This window comes from Dendropsophus ebraccatus, chromosome 11, assembly GCF_027789765.1.
Source record: "Dendropsophus ebraccatus isolate aDenEbr1 chromosome 11, aDenEbr1.pat, whole genome shotgun sequence".
NCBI lineage: Eukaryota > Metazoa > Chordata > Amphibia > Anura > Hylidae > Dendropsophus > Dendropsophus ebraccatus.
The window spans coordinates 49,631,130-49,646,040 of record NC_091464.1 but is presented as its reverse complement, the minus strand read 5'-3'; the positions used below and the strand labels follow the sequence as shown (position 1 = coordinate 49,646,040).

The following is a 14,911-nucleotide window of genomic DNA, read 5'->3' as shown; positions in this document are numbered from 1 at the left end:
TGTAAATGGACCCTAACACATTTATATTTATTTCATTTGGTTCATTACCCTAAATGATTTAATAAAAAAACATGGTAGACTTCCCATTACCCTTCTCGTATTTTGTTTTTTAATTTAGTTTTTGTAGGTAGTTTTTATTTGCCGAAAGTAGAGGACAGAGAGTTTTAGAACTGCACTCCTTTTGGATCCTTTCCCAGCTTGGTTAAAAGAAAAATCTAAAACAGTTTACAATAAATGTCCCTGTCAGGATAACTTTCTAAATCAACAGTAGATGTGATATAAAGCAAGTTTGTAACTTACATTCTTTTTATTATCATGAAAAACACGACACTTCCTGTGTTTAGACTTTTTTTTTAAGAGTCTAAACACAGGAAGTCCCACATTTCCCAGGTCCTCTGAGCACTCACAGAGAAGGCAGTCATGTGATTGATGGACAAGCTAGGTATATCTGAAAGGATTTTTAGGACTAACAACAATTTAATTCTATTACATGTTGTGCATCCAAAGTGACTGCATAGAGTCCAATTATATATACATTCATAAACACTGTACCATGTTAAGAAAAGAAGGCCATGGTTTTACACGGCTTCTGACCATGAATCCATGCATACAAATGGTTGGATAATTGGCCCTTCCAGTGCTGAGTTATCATGCTTCTAATTGATATGTAAATTAGCCATAGAAGCCCATTGGGTGTTTCCTTGGGATGCCAAAGCCCAGGAAATTTCATCCGCTTGTTGGTAACACCGCAGGCTGCTTCTAACCTTCTATAAGAGGAGTTGCTAACAGTTAGATGGGATGAACTTTGTTGAACTATTGCAGCCAAGGGGAACTTCCCCCTATGCAGCTGTGGTTTTAGTTCATGCACAAAATATTGGCAGGTCTGCTTTAAAGGGAATGTTTTATGAGAATATGGTATATATTTTTTTAAATGCATTTTTATGTTTAACATATATTAAGAATTTCAAGTGTTTTTTTTTCTCCACCTTTTACAGCAGGGTTACACTAGTAGCATTAGTGACACTAGTGTATAGATAAAATGGGATCAGGTCATTTATGACCTTTTCCTCCTCCCTGCACAATTACCTTTGAACAGGCTAGAGAGCATGCTCAGAAAAGTCTCCCATAGAAATCAATAAAGTCCCCTCTAGTCTACTGTTTCCTGTGCCCATGGGGCGTGCAGTAAAGTATATCTCTAAATGCTGTGCAGAGAGCTCTGGCACTATGGCTGCCCCATAATAATGTAAAAAACATTTAAATAAAAATATGTAAAATCAGAAAAAAGAAACAGGTTGAGGGGAGAGGGGATAACATTTTATAAGTAAAAAAAAAATAGGTCATACAGTGCCTTTAAGGGAAGAAATATCTCTATAAACCACAATAGAATAGATTACTAACAGTGAGTATGTGGTGTATTAACTTCAATAAATTGTATTTTTCCTGGAAGAGCCTATTTAGTAAGGAGGTTATCTCTGTGTTTTCCTTTCTGGCCACAAGGGATATTAATGTATGATTTACAGAGACCGTGCTATAGTTAACAATCTATAAGGTCCATCTACATCATTCTTCCAGCTTCCTAGCTTGTTTAAACCCTGCAGAGAACATTGGATAACTAGGAGAACTAGGAAATGCGTTTCATTGCATCTAGGCTTATCCTAATGATTTTCTTATTGAGGCGCAGAGATCTGGAGAGGCCAGAACAAGTTGAAATAAATTGATTCGTATTTCCTTTGCCTATTTCTTAAATTATCCTGTTGCTTCCAGGCAAAAAGTATGATTACATCAAAGCTGATAGAGTGGCAATTCAGTACCAAAGCTAAACTTCTATTATATTATAATGGGAGTGATCCACCTTCATTTTGCATGCAAAACGCATATCCTCCGATAAATAATTTAAGTGCATTAACGTAGTACATTTGTTTTTCTAATTCCTTTGTCCTTTTCCTCTCTTGCCTTAGTTTATGGAGCTCTTTTGCCTATAATTGCCTGTATATATTCTTTTCAATAAGCGCGGAAAGAAAAAACACTGATTATAAATATTTCCTTCCTTCTACACGAGATGAGCAAACTCTAAGCACTTCATTTTGTGTACTGTAAGGAAGCTTAACTGTGCAGGAAAGATTTTAAATCCATTCATTTGAATGGAGCACATATCTTCTGCAGCTCCGGAGAGGGGCCATGGTGAATGCAGAACAGGGCAAGACTATGCGTTTAGCAGCTGTTTTGATGATATAAATTTCTTTGACATAAGAAACACATTAAATTTATGTCCAATTAGAAAGCCAGACGTACATCTTCCTGTTTACAAAACTTACAATTACTTGTGAGCAAAAGTTTCAAAGGCAATGTGACATTCATGTGACCTTGACAATATAATGGCGCTCTACTTATTAGCTTGTGCTAGCCTATGCAAGCCTCAACTTCAATGTTAATTTTATTTTCAATGTCTTCGCTCTTCAGTCCTTGCTATACAAAACATAATAGCTATTTCTCCTGTCTTCAGCTGTATTCCACCGTTCAAATGAAAATCACTATGTAGCATGCACGTTCTTTGTCTCTTGTGTGCACATTGCTATTTCTAGCTGAGACTCCCCGTCAAGGGCAATTTCACCTCTATGATAAAATTGTCTGAAAAAAAAATCCCCCACACCCCACCCTACATATTTCATTTCCAAGCTGCCACTCACAGGTCTCCGCATGCACTAATGTAGCCCCCCACACTTCTGCTAAACAGGGCTGTTGCTGTGCTTCTTCCATAGTGTTTCATCTAACAATACAACTATTTTAAGCCACTTCAGAGATATCACAGAATGCAACATACATTTCTCTAGAGACTACACTGAGTAATTTCCCAGGAAATGTTAACCCTTTACATCTAACACAATCTCTTTTTATTATTTATCGAATTCAAAGTCCAGAACCTATCCCCTTTTTATTTCCTGTCACAAATGCATTGCCGCATTATACGGGAACATTTTAGTACCTAATAGAATAATTGTCTAAGTTTTAAGTTGAATGATCCCATAAAAAGTTTTTGGGTGTATTTTACAGCTCAAAAAGTCTGCTGGTGTTTTTGCTTGTTTTTCTGGCAAAAAAAAAAAATCTGAAATGCTTAAAAAAAATTCATATGTTTTTTCTTTTGGGAAAGGTTTGAGACTTTTTTACAGTGTTTTAAATGGCGGTGGGGGATCAGCGGTGGTAAAGCACGCACCATATATCTCCATTTAACATTTATTTAACTATTGCAAATACTGGGCTACAACCACTATTCTATAAATTTGGGCAGATGCCAGGATGTAATTATCCTATAATGTGATAATTATACTTTGTAGGAAAACCACTTTAAGCTTTTCTTGTCCACATAAAAGAACATTAAGCAGTTTTCTATATCATCTACCCATTTATGGGTTCAAAATATGGGCTTAACTGTGGGTCCACAATATGGATAGCACTATGGTTGGGGGAAAAAAACATATCTCCTTTCTTGTAAAAACAGTACCACAGCTGTTCCCATGTTGTGTGTGGTATTAAAGTAGCCCATTCAAAGGGGTTGTCCTGGCTTAGAAAACATGGCCGCTGTTTTCTAAAAACAACATAACGCCTGTCCTTAGTCTGGGTGGGCTTTACAGATGAATTCTATTGAACTGAATGGAGCTGAACTGTAATACCACCCACAACCTTAGGACGATGGGGGTTACTGTTTTTGCAAGAAAGTAGATGTGTTTTTTCCAGTCCTGGACAACCCCTTTAATGGCATGAGCAATCTGGATTTATGAATTATGAGACAAGACAAATATTTCTTTTTTAGATGATCTTTAACATGATGAAAATTGATTTACTAGAGTTGATATGCTTTCTATTTGATGCATTTTAAGAATGTTTTATACCATGTTTACAGGAAAACCGGTGTTTTTTACATAGCCCCTTCTGGTAATAAGGAGTTTGAATTAGTATGTAAGAATATGAAGGAAAGAAAGATATCATGGGGGCTTCTGACTCAAGAGCAATTCAAGCAGGAATACCCAGGATTTGTTATAAAGCCGGGAGAAGTCATCTGCTGTGACCACGATGGTGGAGTTCTGAGTGCCGAAAAGGCCTTACGGGCTGTGCAGGTACAGTATGAATTTCCCATATTGATGTTCATCAGAGAGCTATGTAATGACTACATGGAACACCAAGCCATGTAGACATAATTATACACCTTACACAAAGTGATGAACAAAACATTTCATGTCCCTTGCTAGATCTATATTGGAGCGTTCCCCGTAATTAGATTAGCTAATGATTAAAATATTTGTATGCATGAGAATTAAAAAATCTAATTTTCAGTACTAACATGTCTTCATTCTACAGAGAGCACATACCCAAAGTGTGAAATTGCTTTGTTCATAAATAGTTCTTTGTTTACGGTGGAAAGAGCGACGTAACTCTTTGGGGACTAGACCAGACTGCAGTATAGTTGTGTTTCACTTGCTTGGAGTTCATCTAATAAAGAAAACAAGTGAATCAATTTAAACATGTTTTTGTACATTATATTTGATCTATATCTAATTAAACAGCCACACAAATTAAAGGGGTTGTTCACAATAACTTGACTGATGTATACAAGTTGGGGTTGTCACTAGGTTTAATTAAACTTTCTCCTATCTCCTCCTGGTATATGAGTGACATACACCAACTCTGCCATGCAGATTGCAATTAACAGCGCTTCTAACATCCTTATAGGTCAGGGCTCTCCTCTTTCAGTCAAGAAAACATAAAAAGGCATGAAAAAATTAATAATTAGTTATTGGATTTTACATTTTGTTAACTTTTTCCTCTTGAATTTGCATTTCAAACCTTTCTTTATCAGCTTCTAGTGCCCTGTAGAAGAACTAAAGTGCTGGTTCAGATTTTGTCCTATTCACACTTAGGGGGAGATTTATCAAACTGGTGTAAAGTAGAACTGGCTCAGTTGCCCCTAGCAACCAATCAGATTCCACCTTTCATTCCTCACAGGTTCTCTGAAAAATGAAAGGTGGAATCTGATTGGTTGCTAGGGGCAACTGAGCCAGTTTCACTTTACACCAGTTTGATAAATCTCCCCCTTAGACCTTATGCACATGGTCATATTACGGCTGCAATAGTTGCATGGAGCCATTATACAGCACCCCTAAACATTTACTGCACCTCTCTATGCCATTTGCATTGCTGCTAAGTAAGAATAACTGTATAATCAGCAGAGGACCATACAGTGGTACATGCTCAGAAAACCTCCTACTCCTCGGTCTACGGTGAGCATGAGGCCATAGATGTTGCATAGACTGATAAAAGTAAAATGTTGCAATATATTATTATCAAACAAACCCAATAATATGTATTTACTGGGAAATGGTAATAGAGTTATGATGGGAAGAGATGAAGATATTGGTAATGTATGGCAATGACTATAAACTTTGTGAATCTCTTGTAGGAACAGTTTATAGGACTGGGTGGAGTTATCCAGGATGGGGAAAAGGTAAAGCACATACAGCCAGGACAAGTGGTAACTGTGACAACCACTTCCAGAGTCTTTGAAGCCGAAAAATTAGTTATCACGGCAGGCCCATGGGCCCAGAAGGTTCTCAGCCCTCTTGGCCTTGAACTACCTCTGAAGGTGAGAAATTAAAATTTCCAGAGTCTTGTGCTGCTAAAACGCTTTGGCATCTATCATAAAACCACTTTTTTCAAGTAGGCGAGTAGGGGAATTACTTATTACCTTTTCATTTGATTTACAGTATGATTCTTTGAAACAGAACTGCATTTAAAAGGTTTCTGGGACTGTCATCCTCCCTTGGGCAATATATATCACGGCGATGCGTTAGAAGCTCCTCTACCAACAAACAGCTTATATTACTAGCCTGTTTCTTTTCCAGCAGCCTTGAGATTCTAACAACAGAAAGCCCAAGTTTTGTATGCCTGTCAATTCCCTACCACCTTTAGGGATTACTTTTCCCTTTATATGAACACTCCAGATAGAGAAATAACAGGGTCGTTTATCTTAACCGGTGCTGGTTGCCATTAAAAGAGCAAGTGGCTGTAGATGTGTTCCTAATTTATGAAGTTCTTCTAAAGAGGTTGATTATTATAGATTAGTCTGACAGCTCTCATTTCCTACAACTTTGCTACTAGGGGGATTCAAAGCACTTTGATCATATAGGTGGCACAGATAATGGTGTCATATCACATAAATATATTATGCTGTATTCACACCATATTTGGCTTTATAGTTAACAGTATATTCTGAAAAAAAAAAGCGGAAATACAGATGTAAGCCACATACCTATAGGTATTATAAGGATAAATTTGCACACACACAAAATTGTTCTTTTGTCATATATTTGGGTATACAATTGTATACATAGGAGTTCACCTACAGTAAACAGTGAAAGAAAACCCTCTTTTTTAACCATATGGTGAATGTAGGATAAAGGAAAACCAAAGACAGCAACAACAGTGTAACATTCATGTTCATACATTGTGGAAATCTATTTAAAGCGGCACTATGGGAAGAAAATGCTGAAATGCAGGGGAGCAGAGGAACATAATTTACATCGATCTACTAATGAGGTCCTGCTACTGTGGCATATCAGCAGTTTCTCTGGGAAGAACCTGCTGATAGTGCCGCTTCAAGCTTATATGTTTTGTCACAGAATGGCCGGTGTTATACGTTATGTGAACATGGCCTTACTGGGTGAAATCTGTGGTTTAATGTGGTAACATGCAGAGAATTTACTTATATACCTACCTACCTTCACTCACAATAGTAGATTTAGGCATTATAGACCTAAATGTGTGCATCATAGGCATGTACAGTTATTTAAAGTGTGCACTTTAAAACACAGTAAACCCAAGTGGTACCAGAACCATGCTCACTATATAATGCCAAAGTAAGGCTTAATATATCAAGCACAAAAAAATAACATGCAACAAGAACCTAGCTCAATAACATTATCCAAGTACAGTAAACACAGTGCACAGCTATACAGTGTGTGCACTTAAGCTATACTTTTATTGGTCAATCAGTTTTTCCCCTTTGCTGTCTGTCTGTATCATTGCATGTTGTGTCTGGTCTCAAGTTACGATGGTCCAGAAAGGAACATTGTATTTTTTAAATATTGTATCCTGAGGCCATTGTAAGTTGAGGGATCACTGTTTTAGCAGGTTAGACGACTCTAACCTGCTAATAGCTCCCTATTGCGTACGGGGCGCTGAGGATGAAGGTATGTCTCTTAGGCTGGGTTCACACTGCGTTTTTGCAATCTGTTTTTTTCATCTGTTTTTTTGCAAAAAATGGATTGCAAAATGGATGCATTTGTGTGCATTCGTTTTGATTCGTTTTTCGATTGACTTCCATTATAAAAAAAAAAAACGGATCCGTTTTTTTTTTTTTTTTACGGACACAAAAACGTTGCTGACACTATTTTTTTGTCCATTAAAAAAAACAGATCCATTAAACGTATGCTGAAAACGCAGTGTAAACCCAGCCTTACTCAGCTATGCGGAGTCTCAGAATAAAAGAAAATGTTCCTGTATGCATCCAAGTACTGTAAATAAGACAATCAGTCTCACATGTTTTCAAAATGTCAGTGGTTCTTCTATATGACACAGTTCACTTTGTGCGTTCCAAGTGCTTCACTCAGTTCACAGCAAACATCTACACAGCAAATGTAAAGAGCAGCACAACCCATCTCTGATCAGACCCACTACACAGACACTACACTGCACATATATTACATGACACAATACTGGATCTTTATTGGTTTTGCTAAATACATGTAGCGAGTTTTCCTAGGATTTGGGAACAGCTATGCAACTTTCTGCTGTACAACTATAGGTACATATAAAGATTCCCTCAGCACTAATACCAGTACTCAGTTTACAAAGACATTACAAGAGACTATATCAATTCACTTATGTATAATATCCACTTACTTTGTGTGAGTTGTAGAATGGTGACCCTGCACGTTATTAGGTGATTGGACAGTTAATATTGACTATTAAATCACTGCTCTGGTTCAACGGGATAGATAAGCTATACATCTAATGATGATAATTTCATAATAACTTCTTAAGCTCCATTATATCTTCATAAATAAGACTAATAACCATAACAGACAATAGTTTATATTAAGCTCCTACAAATTGTCATATGCACTAATTATATTATATATATATATAATATATTTTACATCGCTCACAACATGTAATGATTAAGGTAGTTAGCACTAGAACTGTTTATTGGCAGCTTCATAGTTAGTACAGTCAGACCTGCAAAGGACTGTGGTAGGCGAGTATAGCTTTAAAAAAGCCACTCAATGCAAAGCCATGTGTCATCAATGTATAACCTCCTACAAATGCAATCCCCCATTCTGCTTGATAGTATAATTTATTATGTTCTTTTAATCCCTTTCATACTCCTTTGTCATGTCCTCCAAGCTATATATATAACATTCATGTTTCCTATAATGCCTATGGTAAGAATCAGTATGGTAATGATATAATTATGCATCATATTGCAATACCTTCTGACAATAACTATTTCATCGTTCTGAGCTTTCATGACTTTACATTAAAATTTACATGAATCTGTATATATCAGAAAGTTTCCATTATTTCTCCCTCATCATCTTCTGTAGCCTTTGTTCATGTTAATGTGCACAAATCATCCACTTATTACAGAGAACATTACAGAATATACATAGTATTCAATTGCTCCGTGATAGTAAAACAATTACGGCAGACTGAATGATGTGTGGGGACCGGGGAACACTAAAACATTATATTGATTCAGATGATTTTAAGCCTTTGCCAAAAGAAGAGAATGAAGCTTTAACAGAGAGCTATTGGCACTGAGTTAAAGAATGAAATAAGTCACAATAAGAAAACTAAAGCCAGTCTTATCCGCACAGTCAAATCAAAGTATTAGATCAGTGCAAATGTCTTCAAATGATTCATTCTGCTATTATATAATAGAACATTACATAAAAAATGACTGGCCAATTTACATTTACATGCTACAGTGTCAATTAGAAGACCACTTGCAGAGAAGAAACTTGCCAGAGTGAACCAGATTTCTCAAGCTAACAATACTGATGTAGGTTTACATTGTAACCCCATATTGTAAAGAAACAATTTTACCACTTTTACAATTCAATAAACTACACCTCCATTCTGCATCCTAGTGATCTTTAATAATAGCCCTCTCCCACCATTACATCTAATCCATCATTATTACCAATCCCAGCAACAGCACAGGACTGGCTTAGAATTCCTATTACTAACAATACAGGGAAGTCCAGCATTAACCATAATCCCTAGCGGCCATCCAATCCACTGCAGGCCCCTCTGTGATGTCAGCACCTCCCCCTCTATATAAGGCGGTTCGTTAACAGAGGTGGCCACTCGTCTGTTTGTGGAGGAGAGAGCAGGATGCCAGCAGGTAGTTAGAGCAAAGCAGGGAGAGACTAATAGAGCCATTAAGGAATGGAAAGGAGAGGATAGGAGGGCTGATTGTGGGTACACTGTGGATGATTTTTTTTTGTTGGAGCTGTCAACCAAGTGTCCAGTTTACCAAGTACCTGGGTGCCTATAGGAATTCTGTACATATTATTCACTCACTGGGCACTGTAAACTCCTATTGAGTTATACCAATTTACTGGGATTAGTGAATTGAGCGTGTGCCTTACATAATCAGTGGTTGCACTCCACTCTTACTGTGTTATACAAGTTGGGTTTCATTACTGAACTGAGTGTACACCTTACGTAATCAGTTATGCACTCAATTCCTTTCCTGGGGGGGGGGGGGAATTATATGACGCTGCTGATCCACCAAGGTCCACTGCTGTCCATGGCAGAAATTTAAGTGACTGGCTGATTGACGTTTTTTTTTATTGGGATTTTCCAATTTTTTTTTACACTTTTACAATAACATGCTTTAACAAATTTGCCCTTCTGTAATAGTCCCAGTACTGTAGCTACTATAGCTATAGCGTAATTACATTCCCATTGTAATTACGCTATATAGTGGCTGTATCATAGCTAAGTATGTCTACATGGGAATTTTGTAGAGTTGCTATCTGTATCCATATAGTGCTATCCACACCATTTTTTCCATTACAGGCTGTGATGTTAGAACATAGGGCCATCCGTTAGTACACTGCAGCTTACCTAGGTTGGCTTGTTCTAGTGAGACAGCTAGCTCCCCGTTCATAGTAGGGTGAATTAGGAGTTAGGGCAGGTTCCAGAGCGAGGCCGCCCTTCTTAGGGCTTACACTCCGCCTAGGGCAGGCTTTAGATAGAATCCATACCAGTTTTTTTTAGGACCACGTTATACCATCAGCTTTCTCTGTGTCCTACCCTGAGCCCACATATAACTGCATTACACTAACTATAGGGCTGTTCGAGTATAGATGTATACCTTTATTGTTTTTTTTGTACCCCATAGAGGTTGTCACTTGTGGCATATTGGTATATTTTATCATTGGTGTATCTTTTATGCATTTACCCTTTGAGGGTTTTTTATAGGTAAATATTAAAAGTTATGTTTTAGTTTCCTCTGAATTTGACCCAAAATTCGCAAAGCTCACAAAACGAATTTCAGTCTGCTTCACTCATCTCTAATTACATCCTATGAGAAATTCTTTCACTACTAAAGATGTGCCAGACAGATTCCATTATGTTAGGGGTTCTTTAGGAGGACATGGCCATGAGTAAAATGGACTGGAGGAGACGTTATTCACTTGGATGGGTGAATTTTCTAGTTCTGTTACCACCAAGCAAAGTTTACTTTGTGTATGCAGGGAGATAAGTTCTTACCATTACTTACTTACTTTCCTGTTACCTACTTTATATACTGGTGTCACCTTCCACCTTTCACAGTTGACAGAAAGTGTCAGATTGTTATTAGCCGCAATGAAGAACTATTTTAGAAGACAGTAAGTACTAGATTATAGAATGGAAATTTTTGAAAAACCAAATAACCAAAAATTATTAAAATAAAAATAAAAACTTGATTTAAGCAATGGGTCATTTTCTGATTACTTTTTCCATTTAATATATTTACAGTGAGGCACAAATATGGATCATAAAGTCTTGAAACCAGTCTTAAAATGGAACACTTAAAAGGTTTATTAGTTGCAGTGCTTAGAGAGTCCTGTGAGGCTGATGTATGAATGTGGGCTCCCTCCACCACTCTGTCAATGTTAACTTGGTGTTGGCTCATTTATCTGTACATCTGTAGCTTGTCCATTATGTGCTTTATAACATGGATGTTACCAGCGAACAAGTGGCAAGGGAGATTGTAACAAGGACTGGACATGATCAACTCTGTCATCTTCATAGGTATCCTGCAAAACTGCACACAAGGACTAGTCATTTAAATCCATAATAAATTATTTTTTTTATAAGACAGTGAACTTCTTCTAATTGCCTTCTGGGTATCCTGCAGACAGCTCATAAGAGCTATCACTAACATGCACTGACTTGGTACCGTTTGCATTGTTTTCTACTCTATTGAATATTCAGTACTAACAATGACTGTAAGAGAAAGCTCTTCCTTATTACCATGCGACATAGTGAATTATTTAGGCTGTGCAACATGCATGGTTATTACTGTATGCTAAGTAGCACTGGGTAATGTAGTTACAGTACATAACAACAGTGTATACATATGAGGAAGTTAGAATGCAGGTATTTAGCTGACTTTATTAAATCATGCATGGTATGCATTACTATAATGTTTCATGACAGTACTTTATAGCATGCCAGCTTTTCATGTTCTGTATTTCATTATACATGTGCTCCTCTCCCAGACGCTGAGAATTAATGTATGTTACTGGAAAGAGAAGATTCCCAGCAAATCTGGACTCCTGCAGAACTTCCCTACTTTCCTAGGTGTAGACCTGAATGGAGAAGAGCTTGAGGTGTATGGACTACCTTCCCAGGAGTATCCTGGGCTCTTTAAGGTGACTTTTTTGTCGTCAATATAGGAATGTTGCTTATTTTACTTTTGAATCATTTATGACATGCCTGTGCTGGGTATCAGTGCAGGGTATATGGCTCTTATCTGTGACTAGCTCATAAAATGCTGTCTCGTCTATTGCAGATTTGCTATCACGGTGGAAATGAGGCAGACCCTGAAGAACGTGAGCTTCAGGAGAAACCCAACCAAATACAAGATATCCAAATACTTTGTAATTTTGTTAGCCAATATCTTCCAGGTCTGCACCCCAAGCCTGCCATAATAGAACAGTGCATGTATACAGTGAGTATCTCGCTGCACAAAATTTCCGCTATCGTAAGTCTATGGCCCCCGTCTTCTGCAGCAAGTAAAGAGAATGCGCTTCTCCTGCCTTGCTCAAACAATTGGTAGGGTTCTGAACCCTTATCAATCAAAAGTTGTTGTTTTTTAAGCGATAGTGACATCTTTTTGGACAGGGTCCAACCTCTCAGCACAGTGAATGGGTTATAAATGAATGGGATGCTCTGATGCCCATAACCACTGTGCCAATGTGCCAGTTTAAACATCAAATTATCGAACAAAGTGAATAGATATATGTTTATCCCAGGTAGGTTGAATTACTGTAGATTTACCAACCACATCTGCAGAAAGTTTTTTCTAAGCATCTACTACTCTTTCAGTAAATTGATATTTTCTGATGTTGCTTCTGATCCCAGCTAACCTCAGACTTTGTCCCCTTCTTCTTGGGTTCAGTACACCTCTTAATAAATCCTGTGTGGGTAAGCAGGTTGGGACTTTTTCCTTAAGATCGGCATACATAGACACTGGTCTTGATAATTTCCCCCCACAGTGTTTATGTCAGCACTGTGGACCCTTTACTGTGCTAAATGGCCTGGTAATTTTAGCCTCCATTCTTTTATCCGTTTAACCATTGACGGCTTAAGCTATTTCTTCTTGTTATGTATGTCCAGTATCTATATACTGTACAAACGTAGAAATATTGGTCAGCGCTCAGGAAAATGGAAGACACTTCTTATAATGGAGATAACTGAGCACGAAGGTCAATCCCCTGGATACCGGGGTATATACAGTGAAGAAAAACAAACCGGGTTCCTTCAGCTCACGTAAAAAATTTTCCTTTTATTTCAATATTCGTTAAAACAATAGCCGACGCGTTTCGGGCCTGACCTGGCCCTTAATCATGGCATCTAAACAATAATGCACATTATTGTTTAGATGCCATGATTAAGGGCCAGGTCAGGCCCGAAACGCGTCGGCTATTGTTTTAACGAATATTGAAATAAAAGGAAAAATTTTTACGTGAGCTGAAGGAACCCGGTTTGTTTTTCTTCACTCTATATACTGTAGCCTGTAGCATAAGCAAGGATATTGGTAGTAATTAAATTCTTTATACAAAATATATTTATTTATCAGATTTTAACTTCTTGTTATCTTTGCAGAATACTCCGGACTCTAATTTTATTTTGGACTATCACCCTCTCCACAAAAACATTGTCATAGGATCTGGATTTTCAGGTGAGGGTGTTATTTCTGCATATTAAGGTAGATTTACATTCATTGTACATTAATATATGAACAGTTTTCATCTTTAGCATTTCCTCTTCTGTCACAGGTCATGGTTTCAAACTTTCCCCTCTAGTTGGGAAGATATTATGTGAGCTCAGCATTGGGAAACAGCCACCATATAATCTCAAGCCTTTCCATATTGGTCGATTTAAGACCCCAATAAAGTCATAATGCAACACAGAGAATATAAGGAGAAAAGATGAATCTCTGATATAAATGATATCACAAACCTGAGGCACCACTAGCTGCATTTACAAACTCAGCACAAAGAAACTATCACATTTCCCACAGTAACTAATCAAGGTTTTATGATTTCTGCTTTCATGGTTCTAAGTGAAAAATTAAGGGCTGTCCTTTGTATTATAACAGTGTAGCATGCTGCAGATATTATAACATGTTGACCATCGGTGTCATTCTATATTATATCTTGCAAATGTACATGTCATTTACATACATTTTAATACTTATAAGTTAATCTTACTTTTTCTGGGAATAAAAACATAAAATACATACCAATAAAAAAATTAACTGTCTCCTTGTTATGCTGCAAAATGTTCATTGACTACAGATTGAGACGATCTGTGTCATATGTGCTTCGATACTAACACTTGAGCAAAATACAGCCGCGTCTGTGTTATGACTGCCAGTCTACTGCCCACTGATTTTTTGTTTGTTTGTTTGTTTTGCTATATATGGAAACCAGTACTATAAATGAAGCATTATAGTGAAATGAAGCATATAATAAATTATACTCCAGCACTAAACACTGTACATACTTACATATGTGATATCTTGATGGGAGAGCATCCAACAGAACATGGCACAAAATTAATCCAATAGAATGGGCCCAATGGGTGGTATACTATTACTTTGTACAGATGGAAACTTGTCCAGGTCTAGAATATAGCAGTATGCATTGGGCTTTACCTGTACCACTATTGCACCCGTTGTCCTCTTTGTAAATCTTTACATAGCAATGTTATTCTACAAAACATGTCTATTTGAGAGAGAACTTTTTAGTTTCCCATTCATGATATTTCTTTTATTTGATGAGTACAGGGGAATCACTGGTCACTGCCCATGCATCCCAAGAAATATTTTCGATGAAATCTATTCCTCAGTTTCCTAGTTGTCCATGTAATTATATACATCCAACATAGTAAAATTGGATTTATCACTAGAATCCCAATCCCAATCATTCTCTAGGTTTACTAATGATTCTTTAAACTTGACCGGTTCAGGGGGTAATTAGGATGGAAAATGAGAAATTCGCTGTTAAGCTCTGGTCATTTATAATCCCAGTTAATGAATAAATCCGGGATATGATTCCATCATTAGCATAAA

General features: G+C 37.2%; 1 protein-coding gene across 1 annotated transcript in view; it reads left to right on the top strand.

Moving 5' to 3' along the window:
• The window catches only part of PIPOX (pipecolic acid and sarcosine oxidase), a 43,486-nt gene extending 29,155 nt beyond the window's left edge, over nt 1–14,331 (top strand). The window contains exons 3-8 of the mRNA XM_069945241.1: nt 3,899–4,112; nt 5,453–5,635; nt 11,832–11,984; nt 12,125–12,283; nt 13,441–13,516; nt 13,614–14,331. Coding sequence (XP_069801342.1) covers nt 3,899–4,112; nt 5,453–5,635; nt 11,832–11,984; nt 12,125–12,283; nt 13,441–13,516; nt 13,614–13,738 — 910 coding nt within the window. The 3' untranslated portion in view covers nt 13,739–14,331. The remainder of the gene's footprint in view (nt 1–3,898; nt 4,113–5,452; nt 5,636–11,831; nt 11,985–12,124; nt 12,284–13,440; nt 13,517–13,613) is intronic.
• The last annotated feature ends 580 nt before the right edge of the window (nt 14,332–14,911 follow it).